The following is a 25110-nucleotide window of genomic DNA, read 5'->3' as shown; positions in this document are numbered from 1 at the left end:
TGCTTGGGGTCAGCTTGCTAGCTTGGTTGGTTGATTGTGAGCCATGCAGATTACCCCTTCAAAATTAGCTCCTCATGCCAATGGAGTTTGACAAGAAAAAGGAAGTCATGCGAACTCAAGTGAAGTTAGAGTGCCAGTAGGCTGGGAAAAAAAATCTTCTGCTATTTTGTTGGTTTGGAACAGTTCTCTTATTGCACTTGGTCTGTGTGTCTCCTCCTTTGTTTGAGGAAAGGAAAAAAAAAACCCAAAACACCCACCTGATTTTGAAACAGTTTTCTTGTAACACTTGTCAGTTAATTTTAACAAGAGAAAAGTGAACGGAGGAAGTATTTCAAACTTATCTCCAAAAAGGACAGTCTTCTACCACCTCAAATCCTACCATCCCAACATTGTGTTTATAGTTACTATTCCTCATGTTCTTCCTTACTGATTTAGATCCTGTGCAGCTACAGCAAAGACATCATACCCCAAATCCAGTAGTGCAAGAAGAAGTTTTTTGAATCACATTGCTTCAGATAGGGCCTTGTTGACTTGGATCGAACCTTCGTTTTTTGACATTTCTTCCAGGTTGCATCAAAAGGAGATGAAAAGAGAAAAATGCAAGACATTAGTTAGATATAACAGGAACAACGCCATTGCCAAGGTCATAGTAAAGTAAAAGGCTCACATTGAGACAGTTTAACTTTTCCAAGGGGTAACAATTTAAGGAATTTGGTTGCACGCTTTCTGTAGCATACTATCAAGTATTGGCGTCCTTATGCAGTTTAAAGATCATGCTGGCATACAGAATTCAATTATTTGTGTAGTACTTCAAGTGGTGCTCTCAATTTGTTGAAACTTTCAGCCCACAGTAACATGTGTGGCCACTAGGCCAAGAAAGCATGCATGTACCTAAAGGGAATGAGTCAGAAGTGCCAGTACTGGAAATACGTAAGCACACGGAGACTTGAGTTCTCAGAGCAAGTGCCTGTCTCTGGCTGTACGAGAACACCAGAATTTAGTTTACATATTCCAGAGTGACGAAGAAGTGAGTGCCTCTGTGAGCTCTTACCACACTATTGACTGTAATTGCTGTGAATCTTAGTAAGGTGCAAAATATAGCAAAGACATTGCATTCGAAGGAGACTGGACAGTTTAGTAAATTGTGTGATTAGAATTTAACGTTAACAGTGGATAGCAAGCCGGTTGGTGATATCCAGTCTCCTGCGACACTGATATCCTATGTCAAACAGCAAGACATTAGGAAGCGACAACAAAAGTTGGGTGCAACCTCCCCGGTATCTGGCTTTATGTGGGGCATCAAGCAAGGGGCTCATGCATTTAGTTTTAACATTGGGCATATGCACCACTACTGCCACCAAACTGACATGCAAAAAATACAGAACAGGAAGTCATAAATTCCCTAAAGCTACAGACCAACCCCAGGATTTTCTATTTTCTGCAGCTCTGCTAACTACCACCACTGCTACAATATTTATAAATATACCACACCCAAGGTTTGCCTGGTGGTTTAAGAGACTAATAGATGTATGCAAAGGCAACTTCTTTTTGAGAAGACTTCCAGAGACTGGTAATTCTTGCGCACCCTTTGTTTTGTTTTTTTTCCCTTGGGTACCAGCGCCTACATTTTTGCAAGATGAATGCTTAAGAATTGCTGGTTTCTGAAAGATCGCTACATTCATCTTTCAATCATTTCCTCTCTAGGAGTACTGTACTAATGCTCCTTTTGAATTAGGCTGACACTACTTCAATGCCTCAATCCATCCTCCTCTGTGCTACAGGTAAATTTGAGATAAGCAAATTATTTTTTCAGGCCAACTTGCAGAACTGCATGACAGGAAGTACTACTATAATATAACTTGGTTAAATGTGAGTTAAAACCTGCTTTGTGTCTGCTTGTTCTGCCAGTTTGAATGGCAGAAAGGACATGTCTGCTTCTCTTCCCCCTTGGCCCCCCGCCCTTTAAATACTGTCTAGCGTACTTGAATTCAAATAGTACTGCTGAGCAACTAATTAGTCAGTCCCCTTTAAAACAAATGATCAATGCATGTAAAAAATCCAGATGACCTAACTTGTCCTCCTACTCTTAGGGAAAGTACCATATTCCAGTTTGCTTGAAGAGGACAAGTCATTAAAACATACACTGAATTACATTCTGTTGCCCAAGCTTATTTTACTTAAAGAAATGGACTTTGTAAGTCTTAGAACAAGGTACAGAGGACAGATGCTATGCTAGCTTCCCAGTACAACTCTTGTAACAAAACTCTTTTGACTTTTATCTTATCAAATCTTTTCTAACCTGACCTCCATCAGTGTAGTATTCCGGTAAGGACCATTCAGTTGTATGACAGCTCAGCCAGCACCCATGCCATGGGGAAACAGGCAAAGTCTGCTGTGCCCTCACCATGCATTCTGTGATCTGTCCAAACCATGTATTTACTCATTTTCTAGTTTTATCCAGCAGAAATACACACTTCAAGGAACAAGATACTAACCAAACCACTGCCTTTCTTAAGATATTCTGCTAACAGTGTTGCATGAGAATGAAGAACTAAAAGAACAGTTAACAGAAGAGCCTGAAAGTCTCTGAAATACGGAACATCAGGTACCATGTCAATAAGGGAACACAGTACACATGTGCAAAGCATTAGCAAGAGCCTGCCACATCTCTCTGCTGCCATCATAGCACTTCACAGAGGTTGGCAGTCAGGTGTTACCCTGCAGGAATCGGAATTCTATTCTGATTCCCCGACCTGCTTTAATAACTTCATCTCAGATTACCAACCATTTTAATGCTAAAATGAAGACAGCAGTCTTACTTAAATCAGCAAATAGAACAAGTCTCTCTCTTCCCCAAGAAAATGACAATAAAAAGAAGGGAAACTAGGTGAGTATCAGGTCCTGGGTATCTGCATGTCTTTGCAGCTATGTGTTACAGTAGTACAAGGTTCCTTTCAGTATACTTCAGTAAAACGATGAGGCAGGGGGCAGAAGAGTCCTCTGTGGAAGGTCACACAGGAGAATGACGCTGTTTCCTAGTTCTTTGTTGTTTTATATGGAAGACCTTAGAACACTAACTTCTTTTTGCATTTAATGTTTTAATGCCTCTTTAAATAATGAGGGTCAGCCTTTCAGTCTGTAATCCAACCAGAAGAAGTGGCTCTAACAAAAACAAAATGCTGGGTGATTCTGATTCAAAAAAGCACACCATGCTAGAGCATGTAACTGCCTCTAACACGGTCATCTTTACAAATGAAAAATATTTTAGAAAAGAAAACTGTTTTCAAAAAAGGCTGGATGTATATAAGAAAGACCTTGCTGCAATCCTCTGCATTTTTTTTTTTTTTTTTTTTTCAACTAATCAGGAATGCGGTTACACGGTATATTACTTGCAAATCTGCGCGTTTGTCTGTGATCCCATAAATACAAAGCTTTACTTAAGTATTTGAAGATTTATCCAAAACCAGCCTTTTAACCACTTCATATAGCTAATGTTTTCATAGGCATTCCTAAAGCATGGTTCAAATGCTGAAGAAGAGGGTAAATAAATTACCTTTTGATACAAAACTATTCAAATTAACAAAATGAGGGACTAAAATTAGCATCTTAAAGTAAGATGTTGACCTGCCATTTATTCTAGTAGTTTGGAAAAAAGTGAGAAAATACCTTACATTTGATTCTAATGCTGATATTTGTATAGTGACAAGTGTATTTAGGTCCATGATCCATGCTTTACGGAAATGCTGATAAGGGACCAAAACCTCCTTCCTCACAAAGTTGCCATTAGCATTCCACTGCCTTATCTTGCAGGAACTTTTGGGGTCTAAATGCATCTGCACAGACCAGTTAAAAACTTGGCATGTGTAAGGACTGGGTCTTTGGTCCATTCATTAATCTTCCATTAAAGGGACCTGAACCCCTGCAGCTCTTCAGCTAAGAAACAATTGCTAGAAATAGAATTGTGCCTATAATCAACTCCTTTCTGCCAGCCACTTTTTCATTCTTATATAATGAGAAGCAGCTTTTCATATGCATTTCCCCATCACTTTCACTAGCCTTACCTCTTAGCAGTGTTGCTTTATTATCAAAAATCGCTTTAATACTGTTAAAGTCAGCAACAAAAGCATTTAACTGGTTTATATTACTGCAGTAGCTTTGCAAAAGTAAGTGAATATATGCTAGAAAAAACAGTGAGCATACGCCCCTGAGACTGTGATTGCAGCCAATGCACAGAACTACTACTCCAATGGTAAAAACGTCCTTCCTATAATGGTCCTATACTAAACACTGGATATTGAAATCTTGCACAGACTTGCTACATCAAAATGAACTTCACATTTCATGAATGCTGTACTTCTGTACATTACCCAGCAGAGTTCAGGCAGAAATATGTAGGACTCCCTTACCGCAGTCTAAACACCAACAGCTTTAAAGTACTGTGCAAGGCTTAACTCAAGTAAAACCTACTTCTTAACAAGGTTTCACCCACAGCCTTTAAATCCACCTGAAATATGTAATGAGGCTCTATACCCCCTAAAATTTTTTCTTTCCTATTCTATCCACACAATAACTTGATTAGAAAAATGAACCTAGGATTCATTCTTGAAACCGGAAGTTAAGGTTTGAGGTGTTTTTTTTTTTACTTTGTTTCTCCAAACTCACATCAAGCCTTCTTTTACACTTCCCCGCCAACCGCCACCCCCCCACCATCTCAGTTCATGAACAAAGTTTGCTTAGTTGCAGCTTACGTTTGATATGGACTTGACACCACAGTACCGTATGTTCATATGAACATCTGATAACCTGTGAAACAGAAATCACATCTCCCAGTTTGTAAAGCATTAGCTACCTTCTCTCATATTTGCAGAGACTAAACATATCACTTGCTTAAAAAGGAAAAATTAAAATCCTCTTTATTATCCTCATCTGTCCCTCCAGATATATCTGAAGCAAAGTATCAGAGGGTCTACATGTGCTAGCTCTCTTTTGTGTACAAGCTGAAAAGCCTTTTCAGTTCCCCTCTGACCCCCAGAAGAAACATGCACTTCAAGCTGTGAGCTAGGCCAGGCCAGTGTATTTGAGGTTCTGCTACAGAATAAACATTTGTATCTTGCTCGTTTGAGAGTAAGAGCTTCAAGAGACATTTCCAATACATATCCTCTACATAACAAACTTCTACATTTGGGCAAATGAATGACACCAGGATGCAAAGCTGAACACTTGTGAGAGTAGTTTGAGAGATGTGGAACATGAAGAAATAATCAATTAAATACTGTAGCATTTCAGACAGGGAGAGATTCATCTAAAGATCTGTGTTCATGCAAGTTCTTGAGCATAGGCATCCCCAGTCAGACTGCTCGCACCGCTACTAACAGGTGCTGCAGCGCTGATGTAAAGGAGCAAAGGTTGTTATGGCACAAGACAGCTTAAAAAGATTCAGAGGAAGAAACTGCCCACAGTTTTCATATTTTAATGACTTGTGTTTTCAACAAATTACCTTCTGCAATACAAACGTGTTATTTAGGGATGAGTACTCTGTGTCTGGAAACTATATGTATTGCTAAGTAACAGACACGTGTCTCTGATAGCAGAAAACTGGTCTAAAAGTATAATCTGACATTTATTTTCTCCAACAAAATTTAGCTTGGTTAATGCCCATGGGAACTTGCAATATCAATGTTTCTAATATTATCACTTTAAATGTGTGTGCATTGTTGTTCTCAATAAATAAAAAATTTTAACAGAAATGTTAACGCAAGCCTTGCAGAAAATTTGGCTGTATTTAGTTAAAAAGCGAATTGCAGTGAAGAGTGGGGTAAAAAAAAAAAAAAACCTCAGTTCTGCAACTAACTGAAACCTTTATGTATGTTTTATATGCTTTATTTAGGTAAAAAGACAACTCTCTCCTATAATTCTGCATCTAGTAGGGTACAGTAGAAAAAATGTAAATGTACTTGTATTAGTTAATGCTATAGAATTTGTCCAAGTATTACAGAGACTCTGTAAAAAATCATTATTCCCAGACTAGGCCTTTACACAGAAGAAATCTTTCAATCCATCATATGAAAAGAAGCCCAGTTCCTTCCTATGTTAACACCACATGTGACACCATGCCTGTCACTCCATATTCTAAAATACACGCCTCATTTGAATGTCTGCCTTCATCAAATCTATGTTCAAAACAACAAATAAAAATTACATAAATACTAAATTATCTTACTGTTTATAAATATGGAAAATACAAATCTCAGCCATGAGAGACACAATGCAAAAGATACAGGACTGAATTAAAACTATGTTGTTCAGAGCTGCCCTGTAGTAACTTACAAATACTGGAGCCTGACTTAGGGGTATTTATTATAAAAATAAGTGGATTTAATTTATTTAACTGAGAAGAAGCTATAAGAAAAAATACAGCAGCTCAAGGTAAGTCTATCAGCAGGAATTAAAAAGGCTTATGAAGATCATACACCCATGCTTAAAGACGGATGTTTTGATGTATTTTGTATTTAATCTTTCCTTACCAAAGCAAATGAGGGGCACCAACTCCTACAGCTGATGCAGGCAGCTCTGCAGCTCTTGCCAGCATCAAGGGGAAGCATGGGGAGTGCTACTTCCCTCAGAACAAGCATTTAGAGAAAAATGAACGCGGCAGGTGCTGGGTCTTTCTGAAAACACCGAGAGTGGCAGGCAGTGCAACAGGAAGTAATAATTGACTTACCCAGAAGAAAGGGCAAAGTCTGTTTTCTGTTTTCAGCAGGGCTGACAGAGATTTAGAAATATTTTGCTTCTATACACATGTGTAATTAAGGCCACCCGACACTATGAAAATATAACAAGTCTAAACCAGAAGTAAACAAACATTTTCAGGTGACCTTTGAAAGTGAATTAACAGATAAGTATGACCTGATCACTAATTCTACTTTGATAGCCTTCTTAATCAATTAAAGAATAATTTTTTTTTCTTCTCAACTCAGACATGAGGCCACATAAAATATTCTTTGAATTATTATAAAAACCTGATTGAGGAATTATGGCTTATTGTTGTATCATGGCTTAATCTTGATTCATGTTATTGAAAAGAAATCACAACTTGAATACCATGAGAAATTACTTGTTCTTGTGCTTAACGCTTCCGTAATTTGTAAGGTTATAAACATTGATTCTAAATTTAGATCCCTTTTACCAAATATGGACCATGCATGTAGGTAGACTTGACACCACAAAAAAAGGCAAGAATTAAATACCTTTGTACAAGACTCTCTGCTTTAACGGTCACAAGCAGAATGACTCGTATGTTACTCTTCATAGTTATAAAACACATTGAACTAGAATTGCGTGAGAAATGTTTTCATCTTTCAGGAGACAGTTCAAGAGTTCAAAACATTCTCTCCAAACCTGAATTTTTTAAAAAAATTGTGAATTGAAAATTAGAAAAAAAAAAAACCCAAAAAACAGTAACCACAAACAAAAGTTAGCTCTGGTACTTCTGAGTCAACTGTCAACACATTTGTTACTGAAAACCACTCAGCTACTGCCACCACTTACCATTTACACATGAAGTCTTTAATTATAAAAAAGTTTATCAGTTTGAAAGGACTATTGCATTCAAAATAAACACTCCTCAGACATGTATCTTTCGAGGTTTTTAACCACTGTAGTCAACTTCTGAGAACAACACTACTAACTGGAGGTGAAAAAACCACCCTGCTCCCTAAGTGTTAGGGTGAACTCATGACAGTTAAATTTGCTCTTTTATTGTTCTTCAACTTTGCACCCTGATGACATCTGCTAGTTTCAAATCCATTTCCTCCTTTTGTTCAGTGCACATGTAATTCTTTCTCTTTAAAGCAGTTTGTTATAGTTTGGGGGGGGGGGGGGGGGGGAGGTTACCTTACAAATCTTGTAGCAGGAACTCAAAATTTAGTGATGTAAGCAAGAAATAGAAATGCCATAGCCACTGAAGAGAAGACATGCGGCATTGCTTACTTAAAGCCCCATCCTGTCCCCCCAAGGACAATAGCTGCTACCAGGATGGCACCAGCGATGGAGCCTATTATAAGATTGGTGGCACTAGGACCTGTGATAAAGGATTATGGTAAGACAGACATAAGAACCAACCACTTTATTCACATTAAGTGAAGCAACTGAAGGGTAGTCAAACAATTCAAGGAATACAGACAGCACACAAGGTGATGTCTCTAGACAATTTCAGCAAGCCCAACTTACTTTTCTTTAACACTAAGAATGAACAAAGCTGTTGGTCTCTGCATTGTGCTATGTTGATGTCTACCATAGATAAAAATGTAGTGTTAGACAGTAAATTCCATTGTGACTTACTCCATTATCTAGTGAATGAACTCTCAGCTGAGGACACCAAGATATCTGTGAATAATTCCTTAACTTAAAGGAAAAAGTTGAATGTTGTATGTTTTATGACTACATGAAATGGGGGGTGGCTGCAAGAATCAAAAAGCCTAACTTTTTTCATGGAGCTCCTGAAAGGTGGTAGAGATTTTAATTTGAGCTGAGAGCATCTAGCACCACTTGCCAGAGTCCAGGCTCCCTACAGTTACGTCAATGCTAAATTTACAATTGTTTGACAAAAGCAAAGGATTATATAAGGAACAAAAGTTGAAACAAAAGCTATATTCCCATTAAGCTTTCCAAACATCAAAGCATCTCTTCAACATCCTCAAGAAGCTACTTAACAACAAAGTGGGGAAGGGTGAGGCAGGAAAAAAGAGCAACAAAAAGAAGCAGCACAAAATATGTTTGTGCAATTTTCTGAAGAGGGCAAGAGAACACCTAAATAAGATATTCATAATTGACCCTTACGTGCTCTGTTTACACAGCGTGGAAGAAAACTGACAATAGGCTTGAGTAACATTTTAATTGCTCTGTACACAAATTTCCTATTGAGCAGTCTTTGATGTAAAGCTAATTACATCTGAGCTCAAGGTAAAATGAAACCAACCCAACAGTTCTTTTTCACCATATTGCACACTTTTTGTTTAAATAAAACATATCCAGGAATAGCCTTCAAAAACAGTTCTATCCCAGTCTCCCCAAACCGAGCAATTGAAATTTTCCTATTTTACATGTTCTGAAACTGAGTTTGGAAAACTGTCAGACAGCTAACGTAAGGAAGAAAAAGGAGCAGCCAGAGATCAGCAAAGGAAAGAGCAAGGGCAGCTGCAACAACTGAAAGTTTTAAGCTGTTAGGTCAGTATCACAAAACCTTCTGCTCGGTCCCAGACACTACAATAAGTACGTCCCCTAAGTTTTAAAATTTACCACAGTGACCTAACCTCATTGCATCCAGTACATGTTTCCCATATCAGTGCTTCTGGAGATCAGATTAGCTAAAAGAAAACCAAGGTTTAAAAATTGTTTCCTGCGATTCCTACACAAAGAGTATTCAGGAATATGAATAAAAGACCTGGACTGAAAAGAAATATAGTAAGCTTTACAGGTATGAGCAGTGCACAAATTCAACAACAATAATTAAAAGGTAATTTTTCACAATTTGGAAGAACGTATCTTATTTGGACTTACCTTTAAAGTCACACCTGGCTCAAATCAACAGGAGTGAGCATGGTGGAGGGTAAATTAATGCCATTCCACAGGCATTATATTCGCAATTAAGGCTTGCCTTCAACAGCAGCCTAATGAGCTACTGTATCTGACTTGGATCTATAGCTTACTCTGAATTTTATCAAATGATTGCACACAACAAAAGACTGAAAACACAGCAAGTAATTTATCTGTAATAAATTTTACAAGCCTTGAAAAATTCTAAAGCTGATTTCTTTCTAGCCATAGAATGCTATCTTCCCACAAAAGAGGTACAATGATTAACTGATAGTAACAGTCATAAACTTAGATAAGGAAGTACCAAATGGGCACTTTTTTTTTACATCCCTCTTCTCAGCACGTTCCCTGGTTGTTAAATGGGGCGGGTGGGGGAAATCTATTTCATAGTGCACATCCACTCAACAAACAGCCGTCTGTCCTTTCAATACAGAAAACCAATATTGGTTTTATTTACTAAAAATATGGAAGAATTAAATCAAAATTTAAACAGAAGAGGGTAACATATAAAACAATTAGGTTCAGTTAATAGAAAAGTTACTAAAATTATGTTAAATAATAAATGGGTCCTGGTAAAAAACACTTTTCAGATCTGACCCAATTTTTATAAAGTGTCAGTAGTGATGTTCATTTTTAACACACAGAAAAAAACCCTGAAAATCACATGCCTGTGAGAATTAGCCTATCTGCTAGAGAGAGCCTAAGAGCAGAGTAAATGATAGATGGCTGTGGATGAAGGCATGTCCATTCCTCTGGAATAATTTTAAAACTGTTTCACAGTATACTGGGAGTGGCAGTTCCTATGAATGCAGAGAAACAGCTGTTTTTCCTAGTAAAGAAACTGAAAAGGCTACATTCAAGGTAAAATTTCACTGATAATCAACAAGACTATAATCTCATTTCTGACTTCAATATAAAACCAAAGCTGGTGGAATACTTATGATTACTTAATGGCAACCACTTGTTTAACAGAATGGAGTTCTCCAATTAACGAATTCCAGTTTCAAAATACAGAGATTTAAGAGGATTATTCGTAGGCCATTTTAAGACCATAACAGACTGTGCACATAAAAGTACTTACAATGGGACTACTTTTACATGTTATACCTTACCTTAAGGATGTATCCTTATGTTTTATTAAGCATTATCATGGAAATTGTATTATTAATAAACCAGAATTTTGCTACCAGTATGAAGCCCGCTTTGTATCGGGTCATTTTTGTTAGTGACATTTATGAAGTAAGTATAAATCAGTATGTTTCAGCTAAATAAGCTCCTCTAGTGACTGGACTCAGATGCTTGACATGCAAACCCAAAGTAAGAGGAAGGTTTTACCAACCACCATGCTGTGGGGTCATTTTCCATCCAGACTATCAATCACAAGACACAACACTTCTGGTATACTTGTTCTTTCTGCCATACTACTGGTATAATGCAAACACAGATCTATCAGGAGGAAGCTCCTGCAACTAACTGCACCATAACCGCCTGGCACACCACCCTTTCCTGCAAGGCACTATCTGCTTTGGCACGGCTATCGTATCATCTCTAGATATCTTTTAGGACCCTGACATAAATCCTACTGAAGTTTTTAAAACAGAACACACCTATAATTTCAGTGAACTTCAGACTATTCCCTAAATCTTCATCATCATCAGATAGATTCTACAAGAATTAATATACATTGCTTTGAAACTCTGCTAGTTGTAGAAGAGGCAAGTTTACTGCAGACTGTCCGGCAGGTAACAACACACTGTGGTAGTTTGTTGTTTTCTTTTCTTGCCTGTCACTCTGCCAGCTAAATCCTCTGGTTTAAGTTATCAAAGCTAAGTATCCATTTTAGGATGAAATCTGGAAAAAAACCTACTCCGCCATTTTGTCCCCCATGATTACTAAAATAAATTCATAAAGCATTAAGAAACTGAAGTTATTTGAGCACTTCGAAGAAAAGGTTGCAGTTTGCAAGTGAAGTGGCAAGGAAGGAGGAAGAAGGGCAGGACCTGGCATCAGGTTCTGATGAGTACAACCTCTCCTGCAGCCATTGATGGTAACAGCCACCAGGGCCTGAAGGGCATTAGGAACAGAGGGTATTTGTGTTCCCCATGTGCTTTCTTTAAACCAAGCAACAAAAAGTAGCAGTGGCTTGCCTTGAATGTACATTTTTATCTGAAGGAACCAGAGGACAGATAAAAGACTGATGATCCAGGAAAGAAGAATGAGTCAGATAGTGAGTGAGAAGATGACAGGAAAGAAGAAGAAAAGCTGCAATTAGAACAGAGGGATACAGGAGCAAGAACAAATGGTCAGGGACGCTGCTCAGAGCTGAGTGTATTGAGACAGCAGGTAAGGGAAGATTAAAAACAGAAGGGTACAAGGCAGAACGTAAGCAAAAGGCAAATGGTCCTCAACCTGTAGGTAAACAAATATTCTGCTCCAGAATCTGGGTCCCAAACCTCTACAATCTTCACAGTCTTCAGTTTTCAGCAAACAGCTGTAAAAGCCATCAGTAAACACAGATGTGATCTTTCTCAAGCAGATGATCTATTACCTTCTTCCTTCTATTTGTTTTTCTATTAGTTGTCCTCTGTGAGTGCAAAGGTCTCTACTCTTCTGAGAATCTAAGATGAGTTTCATGTAACAGGCCAGTTTAGCAAAAGCTGAAAAGGTTATATCTGGGGCTGCAAACTCAAGACACACAAAACACTGCCTACCAGAAGACTGCCTATGCAGCCTTAATTACACCTGTACATGAATGCTTTTTTACACAGCCTGATTAGACTGTCTTGTTACGATTCCCCCTTCAGAGAGATGGCACTGTCACACAACAGTGTGAAGTTGGAAACAGTGAGTGACACTGGAATTCTCAGATGAGCAGAGTAACAGCAATTAGTTCTGTAGTTGGCACAGTGAATGCAAGAATGAAGACAATTCTTATATGGGCATTTTTATATGTGTATATATAAACACACGCATACACACAATAAATCACAGCCACTGTTAAAACTGAGGTAGTGGTCTAACACTTAAGATTACAGTTTCCTGAAACTATGAAAAGACGATAAAAATTGCTCATACGTATTCTTTATACATGAATTCTATACTTCAGCGTTCTACTACCTTGAGGGAACAGAATCCTAGCATCAGAACATTCAGAAGCTTTACTGTAAAACTAGCTGTCTATACTGTTATCATCAGCTTTCATCTTCCTAGCTAGATTGTGTGACCTATTATTAGACTGAAAGCCCCATAGATTGTAATAAACAATTTCTGCATTTTATGAAATAGTCCATGTTACTCAGTCTATTTTGCAAAAGAATTACAAACTTCGATTTTTTCCCATTTTTTTATAATTTGGTGTAATGGAAACATTTAGACATTTAATTTTACTGTGACAATGTAAAAATTCACAAACTTATTGTTTTATGCCCCACATTATCCCAGACAGGAGAAGGTTCAACACTGCATGAGCAAACCACATGACACAGACACAGTCAAATCACATGACAAATACGGTCACCACATGACAAAGCTAATGGGGTAATACACAGAGGGCTCAGGTGCATACGGTTACCTCACACACTAGGCACCAAACATAAAACTCAAACTAAGAAAAATGCTTACTCTATTCCCCACCCTGTGCCTCCAAAAATCACCCCCAAGGCCAGAATGGTCCCTGCCACTGCACCTATTAGCCTGTTAGTGGCCATGCTCACTGTGTGGAGGGAAAATGGAAGATTTTTTAAGGAATTGATCACATATATGTCTGAAATGAAAACATGAAATAAGTCCTCAAAGGAGTATTTTACACTATAATCCATTGTCGGATAAACAATTCAAACCTCCTAACAAACCTTTATTTACAAAATACTGTAGCTTTAAAAATTCTGAAATGAGCTATGTTTGGTTTTCTTTGAATGCGTGCAAATATTTCAATTAGAAGTTTTCCTGTAAATGTAAGACTATTCCTTTTAGCTTGTGATTCTATTATTTACTTAAAACCAGAACATCCTCAACCTACTGCTTATTTAAAACAGCCAAAATGTAAATAAATCACCAATAAGAAAGCTTCCTTTTGATCACCAGAAACTTACTGTATCCATAATATAATTAAGCAAATGAAGACTCTTTGTTTGGAAACAGTTCCATTGCAGGAAAAGGAAAAAACCCAACTTTTTATTTCATTCCCTTACTAGTTAGTAATATTTTCCTTTGTTACTGCCTTTATCAATAGGACTCTATTTATCTATATCACCTAAAAACAGGTAACACCTTATAAAAAGAAAAACCTACCCTAGAAGTGTGCTTCAGGTAACACCCTGGAAATTTCGATATGTTCAGATAGTCCCTCTTAAGACACTGAGGCCTTATTTTTCATTTTTTAAGGGAACTCTTTTGAGAACAAACATCTATGCATTTCCTATGTTAAAGATTAAAAGCTTGATAGATTCATTGATAGACCACAAGCAAGCAGCTGAATTCCCTGTCTAATGGGACCTTCTCCAAGGGACAGAAACTTTACAGTCTTCATGCTGAATAAAGTCTGTTTTGAAAATGTTTCATAATTTTTTCCTGTTTCATAAACACACACACACACACAGTTGAGACATAAGTTTTATATTAAACAAACAAACAAACAAACGCTATTCCACTAGTCAAACAAAGGCCTAATTCTGAAAATGAAATTGCAAAGGAAGAGTCTTGTGTGCACATGGAGTCCTACTGATTTCAAAACTACTAGCCAACACTCTAAAGTAATTAAAAATTTCTGCAGTAGCCAAAAACTAACAGCAAGAACTCTTTGTCTTCCCAAAACTGCTAGCACACTGTGTAGGTCTGCTAGTACAGGATACAGTAGGTTGCTGAGTTTAGAGTAATTCAAGACTCATGTATTAATACCAACATAACTAAGGACCACTAATTTTTTTAAATACTGTAATACATTATGGAGCCAAAAGCAATTGATGGATAATGGAAAGGTCTGAAAAGTGCAGCAGGAGTAGCAGTCAACTGACAATTATCATAACAATATATAAACAAATAGCAATACTTCCTAGCTATACATGCTTTAATTGTAGTAAGAAAAATGCTTGGATTTATGGTGTGAAAAATCTTCAATCTATTAGGTGAATTTTTACATCATGAGTGTTCCATTTCTGAAATGTAACAAAACTCAAATTTAGGGCTAAGGAAAAACAAGTATTTTGGTTTCTGTCTCAGACTTGTAAAACTGGCATATGACATCGGAAGTACTGGTAATAAGGGGAAAAAACTTAACGGAAACTACTTTAGTACGTTGGATCTTTACAATACAGAAAACTACTTCTGTATTCTTCTGAGATCTCCTCACAAAGGAATTCCTCTATTAGCACACCAAAAGAGATTACAGTAGCTGTCAGCGTTCAGGCTCCTAAATTCATTTCTAGGTGCTTCAACATCAATAAATTACTATAGCAACTTAAGTAAAAATAATCCATCTTTTGAAACAATTGAGCCACCTGGTACAGAAACATATTCTGCCTTTTTGCAGAGGACTCCACTGAAAAATGCAGTCTAAACTTTACGTCTGTACCTACTGGCAGAAATCCATGAAGATACTGTTCATTTAAGACTTTTTCCCAGAATATTCAGCATTGATGTGTTAATTTTCAAAAAGGTATTTCCATTCTGAATTCTGAGTTAATTTTAATTACAAAAATCTAACCAAGTAAGTGTACCTTCTGTGTTGCCTTTCCTACAGACCTTTTTACAGAGGAGGGAATTACTTCTTACCTACAGGATTTGGAAATAAGCAATATAAAATTCATGTACTCTCAGTGTCACAACTGTAAATACTGCTCTCCTCATCCGCACACAAAGAGAAGTAACGAGCTCTGTAGCGCTGTTCATTTTTTTTAAGACTCTGTAAGCAGTGTTCCACAGTTAGCAAGGTTTTTATGGGAAATGGAATGACAAGTAGCTTTGTAAGACAGGGTACAAACCAGGCAGCTCTACACTGAACAGTGGTGGGGTTGGGAGTCCAGGAAGCACCTGCACAGATTCCCTAATACAGATCTGGACTGTTCTAGAGAGCCTCCTTCACAGTGGCAACTTGTTTTAAGATGATCTCTTCAACAGTTCTTGATAAAGGTCTACCGGAACCATTCTGCTAATGGGCAAAAGAATAAGGCACACAAGACAGAAGTAGAGCCATTCTGGAGGGACATACCAAACTCCTGTCCTCCCCTGAAACCTTGGATATTTTAGAGTAATCAATTAGAGTCTGAGCTCTAAGGACTACATTTTTGAAGAACTCTATCTTCTTTCCATCAGCCTTGTATAAGGGACAGAAGAACCTGGAACTGGACACTGGAAAAATTTCATTTGTGTTTCTCAGTTGTTTATTGGGAACTTTATCTGTAAATGCGTAACACCAAATAAATACAGTCTGATGTTAGACAATGTCCTGATGACAGGAAAGACATAAAAAAATTGGACAGCACAAACCAAAGACATTCTTTGGCAGAGAAGTCAGAGAGAATCTCAAGTGCTTTTCTTCCTCTTTGAAAAACTTTTTTGATTAATTATTTCCTCAATAGCTCCTCTTTGTATTTATCCTTCATATGCAGTTGAAATATGTACTAAATACATAAGAGTAAGCAATAATAGTCGTAAGAATAATGTAAGTCCTTAAAATCTTAATTTATTTCTTTTTCCTCCCATTGAAATCTGTTTTCAAAGAATCAATGCTTTTTTCACCAGGGACATTCCACTTTTTCCTTTTTTATGCCACAGCTCTCTGAATTAGCTAAGAACAACTAAGGGAACTGAAAATCTCTAGTAAAACATAAATACTCAATTATCATATAAATAATAAGAGCTACTCTTAGTCAGATTCCAATCACAAAGAAAATGATCGTAAAGAATAGAGAGTAAGGGATGAAGGAAAAAATCAGAAAGTACATACCATTACCTATTGAAATCTTCCCCAAATTTAGGTTAGAAAAATAAAAGTTTCATCAATTCTCAAAGCAGAAAGACCCATTTCATCTACACGAAGCAGCATTTTACTGTCTAGGTCTAAGCAGAACTGCACAATATTATTCTCTTTCTACATGCTAATTCTACTACCACCTATCAACAGAAAATGTCATAAATACTTGAAAGAACATCAAAACTGAAATCACACAAACCCTTGGGTCCTTCATCCTTCTTGCTACCAGTATCCCTGATAGGATCATCAATACTGCAGTCTGTCCCAGCCCAGGAGAAGTTACAAATGCAAGTGGCTTCATTACTACAAACCTGGAAAAGAAAATAAATGACAGCAGTTGGTTTTTAACTATACTTTATTAAGTTTATTTAACATGTGATTAGGTATTTAATTCACAGTATAAAACTTATCCATTTATATATTGTAACAATAGCACTGAGTGTTTAGAATGAGTATAATACATCAATAACCTGAAAGTTTATTTTAACCCTCTAAATACACTCGGATGCCAGGAAAAGCAGAAGTGTTCCCAGTGGTTCCGTCATCACTTGCACTACACACCTGCATAGGATGTAAAAAATAACAGAAACTCTCATCCAAAAAAACCCCTATCTAGACTAGTTAGATCTTCACTAACCAACTATTTAGACTTTGAGCCTGGATGTCCAGAAGGAATACAAGCATTTGCATTTAAAAGGTTCAAGACATGGTCATGCTTTACAACCTCTCATTCACAGCTTGCTCCCATGTAGAAAAAATAGTAAGATTTTCATTGGTTTTGTCATCATTTTTTTCTAAGCAGCAATGAGGAGTGCTTGCGTATCTTCCAGAAAGACAGGAGATAGTTCTTTCATTCAGTGTTTAGTCGAATGACCTCTAAAAAAGGACTCACTAAAACTGGCAGTACATTTATCAGATACAGGAAAACCTATCCAACTGACAAAATCTAAAATCAATAGTGAGAGATAATAGCTATAAACTTTCCATATGAAAAAGAATGGAATACATGGAATGTGTTGCTAGAAGACGGAAAAAGCATGAAATAGACACAAGACGAAGAATGAAGCTTTGATTATGGGACTAGAAGTGAAGTCAGTCATTAGGCATCAGCTAGTAATGCCTTTTGGACACTGGAGGATAAAGCCAAAAAAACCCAGAAAATAACCTACACACTAATGATTGCAAGTAAGTAGTACATGTGATTTTTTTAATTTAACTTTTATCTCACTCTGCTGCTTAAAGTATTCACTGAAGAATCTTATCTAGGAAGCTGAAGATAAATATATCTTATGGCAGGTTTGATCAACTGAAGTAGTCTTTTAAAATTATGAATTTTGCATTGGAAGCAAAACAGAAAAGGTAACACTGTTCCCTCACCACTCATGCCACTCTCCAAAAGTACCAAGCCGATTTCTAGATCTCCTAGATCCTTTACTTTCAAATTTAAAATTTTTTCTTCTTGATTTTGAACCTAATCCTCTTCTTTGAAGCACTCAAATTAATCTTCAATTACACTTAACAAGAAGAAAAAAAAAAAAACAACTTCTTGTATAAAGTCTAGCCCCTTAGGCAAGAATCTGGCCACTGGAAAGGTTTTATCAATACTTCATCAGTATCAGTTAAGACATGGAACAGTGAATCTGTTCATCAAAACATACCTAATGTCTTAGACAAATGGACTTATGGGTAGAATAACAGAATATAATGTGCCTGAATGTGAGACACATTTTGCATCTGTTCAGGAAGAATGTATCATCTCTGTTGAGGTCCAACAATTTAGAATTTTAATTAAGTCATGAGGTGTAACTCCATGAACACAGGACCAATTTTATAAAGGTGTTAGTATTCAGGAAAAGGTTTAACTGAAGATGGCAAGTAGGTTGAAATATGCGTAGTACATTACAGAAGTCTTTACAATAACTCAAGTCAAAGCTTGCTCTTGCTAGTAATGAAAACACCACTTTGGATATAATTGCAGAACTAATCTGATACCTTTTCTTTCTAAAATTTTGTCTGTGCTTCACAGAATGGCAGTCTTCCCCTGAATCTAACATTTGTGTTTTCAGATCAACAGGTCTTAGGAACACTTTCAGGGAGAGAACTCCACAGGGTGCATTAAGATCAGATGCAGCAGAGAGAGCTGGAGAAGCTTAGCTGCTAACTCCCAGTACAGACTCACCCCATGACCGGAACAGACTTTTCCATTAGAACCAATGGGACAGCTGCTTATGTTCAAGGACTGAATAGGCAGGCACTTTTTGTCCAGACACATCATGTGAGGTCCACATGGAGCTCCATCCTCCACATAACCTAAATCTGTATCATCATCTAAAAGAACATGAGCACCACTAGGAGAAATAAGTTTTAAGATACTATTAGTATTATGACTGGAGTCTTTTGAAAATATTAAACATGTTAGCGTAGACACTAAAAGCCCCATACCTTTCCTGTCATTCAAGCACACAGACAGATTGAATAAATTTATCAAGTTTTTCTGTCTGTCCACAGCATTGACAAGGTGTTCCAGTTGTCAGACTAAAAGAAATCTAGATAATGACTTAAATACTCAAAAAGGGCACCTTAGGCTTTGGGATTTTTTAAAGAGTCTTTGATGGGCTGTGCTTTTTTCTGTTTTTTTTCCTTTTTTTTCCCCTTTTTTTCCCCCCACAAATGCTATGAAATATTATTGCTAGAAAAATTTTTAAAAACTCACTTCCCATGTGATGACATTTAAATAAAAATACTAGTGAAATAACAGAAGATTAAGAATCATTGTTCACTCAGGACCTAACTATGCAAAAGAACATGCTTAGCATGACAGCAATGTTGCCAATGTCTTTAAAATACAAATCCAGTATTGTGCACAGTAGAATAAAACCCATTTACCTGCCCTTTAACTGAAATGTAACTTAACATCTTATTCTACCACAACTCTTCAGTTTCCTCCCTTTCAGCCTTTACTTCCCTACAGCTATTTCTGTGAGAATATAATACTCAAAAACATTGTGTTTAATATATGGGTCTTCGGCAATTAGAGACTACCCCCCCCAAGAAAAATGTAATGCTGAGCATTAAACCCTGACTGTGAAGTTCTGCTACTGGAGAGACCAGATAGAGTAATCAGGAGGATAACCCACATTTCACCCTCTTTAAATGTGGAATATTAGCATTTTTTTTTGTTTAATCAAAAGAAATACCACTCAGAATAATGATTTTGCTGTAAGATATTAATTACCTAAAAATCATACAATTTTACATTTATGTTTATCTTAATTCAACTAGGTTTGACAAAGCAAAATCATGTCAGAACACTGCATTATCTTTTACCTGCAGTCCACTATTCGTCCCTGATGATAAAAAGAATTTGGGATAATTTCTCCTTGAACTTGACCAACTCGTGGAACTCTGGTAAGATTAGTACAGAGCAAAAAGCCACAGAAAACATCACTGTAAAATGAAAACATAAATAAAAAAGTTACTGGAATAATATGAAGTAAACTTACAAAAAAGAAAGACTGGCAATGATGCTGCTGATTGCATTAAGTAATATACTACCATAAGCCACATGATAGACTTTCAGAGTACAAGTCTGGAAATAAAGTATTATTTGATGTAAGTGACAAGAGGCAGAAACAAGTAATCATTCATTCCAATGTACCAGCGAATGTTCACATCAACAAAAAATTTATCTGTGCTCTAAATACGATACAGTACGATTAAGAGGAGCCAAACAGTACAAAGCTTTGTCATACCAGGCTAAATTACATTTCGCTCTCTCCAGCAGCTTGGATGCCGTACATTAATGTGAAGTTTGAATTTTTAATTGTATTTTATTTCTCTTGCAGGACAACAGAACCATAATAACAATCATTAGCATGCAGTGTGTGTGCCTGAATTTTGGTAAAGAATCTACTTTATTTGATGTTGTTTTATATGTGCAATCTTCAATAGAAGGATATCAGCTTAAAACTTCCATATCTTACTCTAATTGTCCTGAGTCATAGAAGCAACTGGATGAATGCTGGAAATTGTATTTGTTAAAATTGCAAAAAATTTAAATGGCCCTTCAGCTAGACCATTTTTCTGCATCTCTCTACTGACCAAGAAAAGCTTTTACACAAATGAGGTTTTTAATATACATATCAGAACAACACTATTCTCATCTAAATATAAAAAAATCTATTAAACAACTTCTTTGCTTATGATCCTATCTGAAAAGTGAATCATGTAATTAAAAAAAAAAAGCCACTTGACATACATCAGATAGTCAAAGAAGGAAAACACCATTCCGAGACTGAAATTTTTACATGCATACTTAAAAACTACAAAACTGTAAGTAAATTAGGAGAAATCTAAGTCTATCCACTAATGATCATTAACTTGAAAAGTAAATTTAATCAAATATTCACCTAGTAATGATCACATGCAAATGAATCAGTCATTTTCTGTATAGCATCCAAATGTCTAATGGTCCTCTCTGGTCAAAATAAAGGTTGGAATGAACTTGAAATAGCATAATCTGCTATCAATCCCAGAGCAAGCAAAAACAGTGAGTGTATTTGCAGCCTAATTTTTCCCTACCAAGTCTGAGGTGTTTGTATATTATGAACTTGTGACTTTTTGCTGCCTTGTCTCCCCAGCTCCTCTGAAAGACTTAAAGTCACAGTGCATTCTTCTGAAAATCTGGAATTCCTTACAAGTGTATTGCTGAGTCAAGGATTTATCAGAATCAGACTTTTTCAAGATGCAAATCTTGTGAGGGAAAGAAGATTCAAAATAATGCAAAACAAACTGCTGAAACATTCATGAAAAAGTAGACGATATTAAACCAGTATTAATCTATTTAAAATATAAATAATCTCTACCAAGCTGAACTTACTGTTTGCTACACTGAATCCATCGGTCTCCATCCTTTCCACAGTTTCCTTTTTTTGTGCCTTCTGTATTAAGCTTTTCGTAACAAAATTTGTCAGATCCTGAAGACTCTGTTGATGAAGAAAAGAAAAAAGAATGTACTTTCCACTGGCAACATGAGAGCTTTGAAAACCTGCATAATTTATTGCAGCAGTTGTCTGTATTTTTTTAATACAAAACAGAACTCTAACCACGTGTATGTACACAGATGGTATTTTCCAGTGACTACAGTGGAAATCTAGCAGACTGAACTGCAATACCTACAGATGGCTTTTCTAAAATAATGCTCAATGTTCAACATTTACTCTGAACTTTTAAAAAAGCAATCTCCACAGTGTCTGTATTGTCTTCTGCATTTGAGTTTATCTGTGGTCTAATTTTGTTCACTTCGTAACAGTTGCACATAGATTTAATCTAGTTGTTTGCACTGCAATTATTCCTGATCTGTATTTCAGGAGATCAAAGATTTTACACATGGCATATACCATAAGCATATGTTCTGACATCAACTCAATGTTTATTTTATTTTATTTTTTAGGAGTTCACAGAGAAATCAAGGTTGAACAGTCAGAGTGTAATTTCTGCTGCTTTTTAGGAGTAGAAATCTGAACTAATAGGTTTAAAACCACAATTATTTACTAGCAAGCCCATTTGTTTTTTCTAAAAATCAATTTTAAAAAAAAAGAAAAAAGCACAACAATTATACAGAGGAAGATAAAATATTAAAGGTAAATAAGACAGAATAGTTTCAGTAAAATCACTTGTACAGAAGACAAACCAAATATTTTAAAATGTAAGTGTGTAAGATACAAAGAAGTTAGTTAACAAAAACATCTATTAATATTATCAATAAATGTGAGGTGGCAACATAAAGCTCGAAAAGGCATCAGAAGACAAAGAAAATGTTGTCTCCATCCAATTTTACACTTACATAGCATCTTTTGTATTGTACAACACAAATAATAAATGGTAAAACTACATCCCTCCCCTCCCATCTTCCCTAGAATGGAAAGATTCTTCTGCCTCAAATAGGCAGTGTCAGCAGTGGCAGTTACAATTAGACAAAATGCACATGAAAACATTAAGTGCTAGAGTACAGGACATCCTGATAGTTCTGCTCTGTTGAACTGTCTCAAAGACATTACGCAGAGCATTTATCCCCTCTCAGCTGCAAGCAAAATCCATTGCAACTGCAATTCTATTTTACTCAACACCTCTGGGCTTAAATACGTACTATGTGTATTTAAATTCACACCAATGTACTAACTTTCCCGACTTGTAAGATGGCACAGCAAAGAGAGGCAAGGTGGAGCAGCTTTAGGATGAACTACTGCTGGGAAATGGAATTGACAACTGTCATTAAAAAAATCCAAAATGTCTGGTTTGAACTGTACCAGAAAAGTCCTCAACCCCCTTTTTTTTCCCCCTGGTAACAGTAACTCGAAGTTGCCAATATTTTGTATGTTTTCTCACCTAATTCCACCAGAGTCCAGCATTTGCTGCCCTACCCATGTCTACAAACACACCACGTCAGAACAATCTGTCATCACTCCCAAACTGGAAATTTCACTTGGCAATCAAGCCACAGTTTCTCACTGCAGTCTGCTCTACTGAGCAGAAAGCTTTAGCTTACTGTAGCAAGAACAAAAAATAAAAATACTAAAATACAAAACAAAGAAAAAAAATACATTTAAGGTAAAGTCAACCTACTAGATCCCCAGATATATTTGCACTGATTATCTCTTGTCTTGCATTCACCATTATAGCAACGACCCTAAACAAAACATGACATGTTAGTAATGAGAACTGAACATTATTGCATTTCCTTCCCCTCCCCCAACAAATGTCTCATTTTGATTCCTCACACACATTGGGACGTATAGTAGTTTTCATTAATTTGGGTAGATGGAGTACACATTTTGGCCCAGATTCTCAAAGTCAGTTGGTGTCTAATATGTACTAACATTTCAGCAGCTGCTTTATACTTTTTATTAACACAGTTGTAAAGAACTTATTAACATGGAGTGTAATAAAAGATCTACATGTAAAATGTAAAGATACCAAGCAGATTTTACTCAAAGTAGGAATTTTTACTATTCATAGAGTGCATAAAGCACAAGCAACACTGATGTCCAAACAACAAAATTAATGAAGAAACATGGAAGACAGCATTAAAAAAAAACAAAAACAAAGCAAAACCAAAACTTGTTTGGTTGATTTCTATTTGCTGATGTGCAGGGATTTTAAAACACTGCATACCTGATTAGAATCACAAGCATACCCATCTTGTTTATGAAGATTTGGTGGACACTGAAAAAAATTAAGAATTTTTTTATCATGTGTACTGTACCATACATCAAAGGATCACATACAGAATTTTCGCAGTTTTAAAAGACAATTGCACAACATATAAAGGGGGTAGATAACGTAATTAGTGTAGGAATCTTTATAACTACAAATACAAATGAAAAAATGAACATCTTGAGCCATGAAATACAAGGTTTGATTCCAACTTTCTGCGTATTCCAAGTAGAAATTAAGGAGGTGAGGCAAAATGAAAAGCAAAACAAATGTGTTCAGTAACAGGATATTTGGTAGCTAATACTGGGGCCATGTTTGCAACACTGCCACTGCATTCATTTCAGTTCCACTAAGAAAGTAAGTGAGCACCTAGTTGTAGCCTACCAGTCTGTTGCTGACAGAGCTGCGGGGTTTTTTTATGATGTTAATTGTCATGTTCTCTTGGCATTGGAAACTTTCTTGGTATGAACAAGTCATTACTTCCAGAAGCCTCAGATTACTAAAGCTAGGAGCAGACCATTCTCAAAGCTTTTCCTCATCAAAAAGTGACCTGTGAAGATTTGGAAAGGGTATACTGCTGCAATGTACCATATTAGCCAATACTCTGACAGCAGCCTTTCTAGCTCCCATTAAGAATGCTCCATCTACAGAATAAGAGACTTACAATAAAATCTCAGCAATAGCTACTTATCTGTAAGTGTGGATGTCTCGGATGATAATATAAAAAGAGCTTACTGTTAATTTATTGGCATCTATAATTACAGCCAACGCCCAGAGAGAGACATGTGATCTATCCTGAATCTTATTTCTTCGAAGCTAAGAACTTGATGCAGTAGATGACTGCAGCAGAGTTATGAAGTTCTTACATAACCCTGAAGCTAAATACTCAGTATTGAAAAGGAGCACATATCACCTAAAGCATCAAAGTTTCTGTGAAAGTGTAAGATGTACAGAATATTGACTATTTAAAAGAACTGAAGTTAAAACAACCTTTTTGTTGCTGTTTATTCCTATACTTTTGAGTATTAGCCAAATGTTTTCAAGAGAAATGCACAAGATCAACAACTTGTAAAGTTACCATACATGTGCATGCTCTTAAAAAACGTAACAGTTCGTACAAGTCTTATGAGGAGTGGCTGAGGGAACTGGGGCTCTTTAGCCTGGAGAAAAGGAGGCTGAGGGGAGACCTTATCGCTCTCTACAACTGCCTGAGGGGAGGCTGTAGTGAGATGAGTGTCGGTCTGTTCTCCCAAGTAACAAGTGATAGGACGAGAGGAAATGGCCTCAAGTTGTGCTATGGGAGGTTTAGACTGGATATTAGGAAAAATTTC

General features: G+C 36.6%; 1 protein-coding gene across 1 annotated transcript in view; it reads right to left on the bottom strand.

The window, feature by feature from the left end:
• Positions 1–421: 421 nt before the first annotated feature.
• Positions 422–25110, bottom strand: part of ADAM23 (ADAM metallopeptidase domain 23) — a 79317-nt gene continuing 54628 nt past the window's right edge. Inside the window, exons 19-27 of the mRNA XM_075710980.1 lie at positions 23738–23788; positions 23189–23252; positions 21444–21549; positions 19892–20011; positions 18744–18912; positions 16764–16875; positions 7990–8080; positions 4749–4803; positions 422–560 (exon numbers count right to left, since the gene is read on the bottom strand). Coding sequence (XP_075567095.1) covers positions 447–560; positions 4749–4803; positions 7990–8080; positions 16764–16875; positions 18744–18912; positions 19892–20011; positions 21444–21549; positions 23189–23252; positions 23738–23788 — 882 coding nt within the window. The 3' untranslated portion in view covers positions 422–446. The remainder of the gene's footprint in view (positions 561–4748; positions 4804–7989; positions 8081–16763; positions 16876–18743; positions 18913–19891; positions 20012–21443; positions 21550–23188; positions 23253–23737; positions 23789–25110) is intronic.

The sequence above is a fragment of the Pelecanus crispus genome, chromosome 5 (assembly GCF_030463565.1).
Source record: "Pelecanus crispus isolate bPelCri1 chromosome 5, bPelCri1.pri, whole genome shotgun sequence".
NCBI classification, from domain to species: domain Eukaryota; kingdom Metazoa; phylum Chordata; class Aves; order Pelecaniformes; family Pelecanidae; genus Pelecanus; species Pelecanus crispus.
The sequence above is the reverse complement of the archived record's forward strand: the minus strand, read 5'-3'. Positions and strand labels throughout refer to the sequence as shown.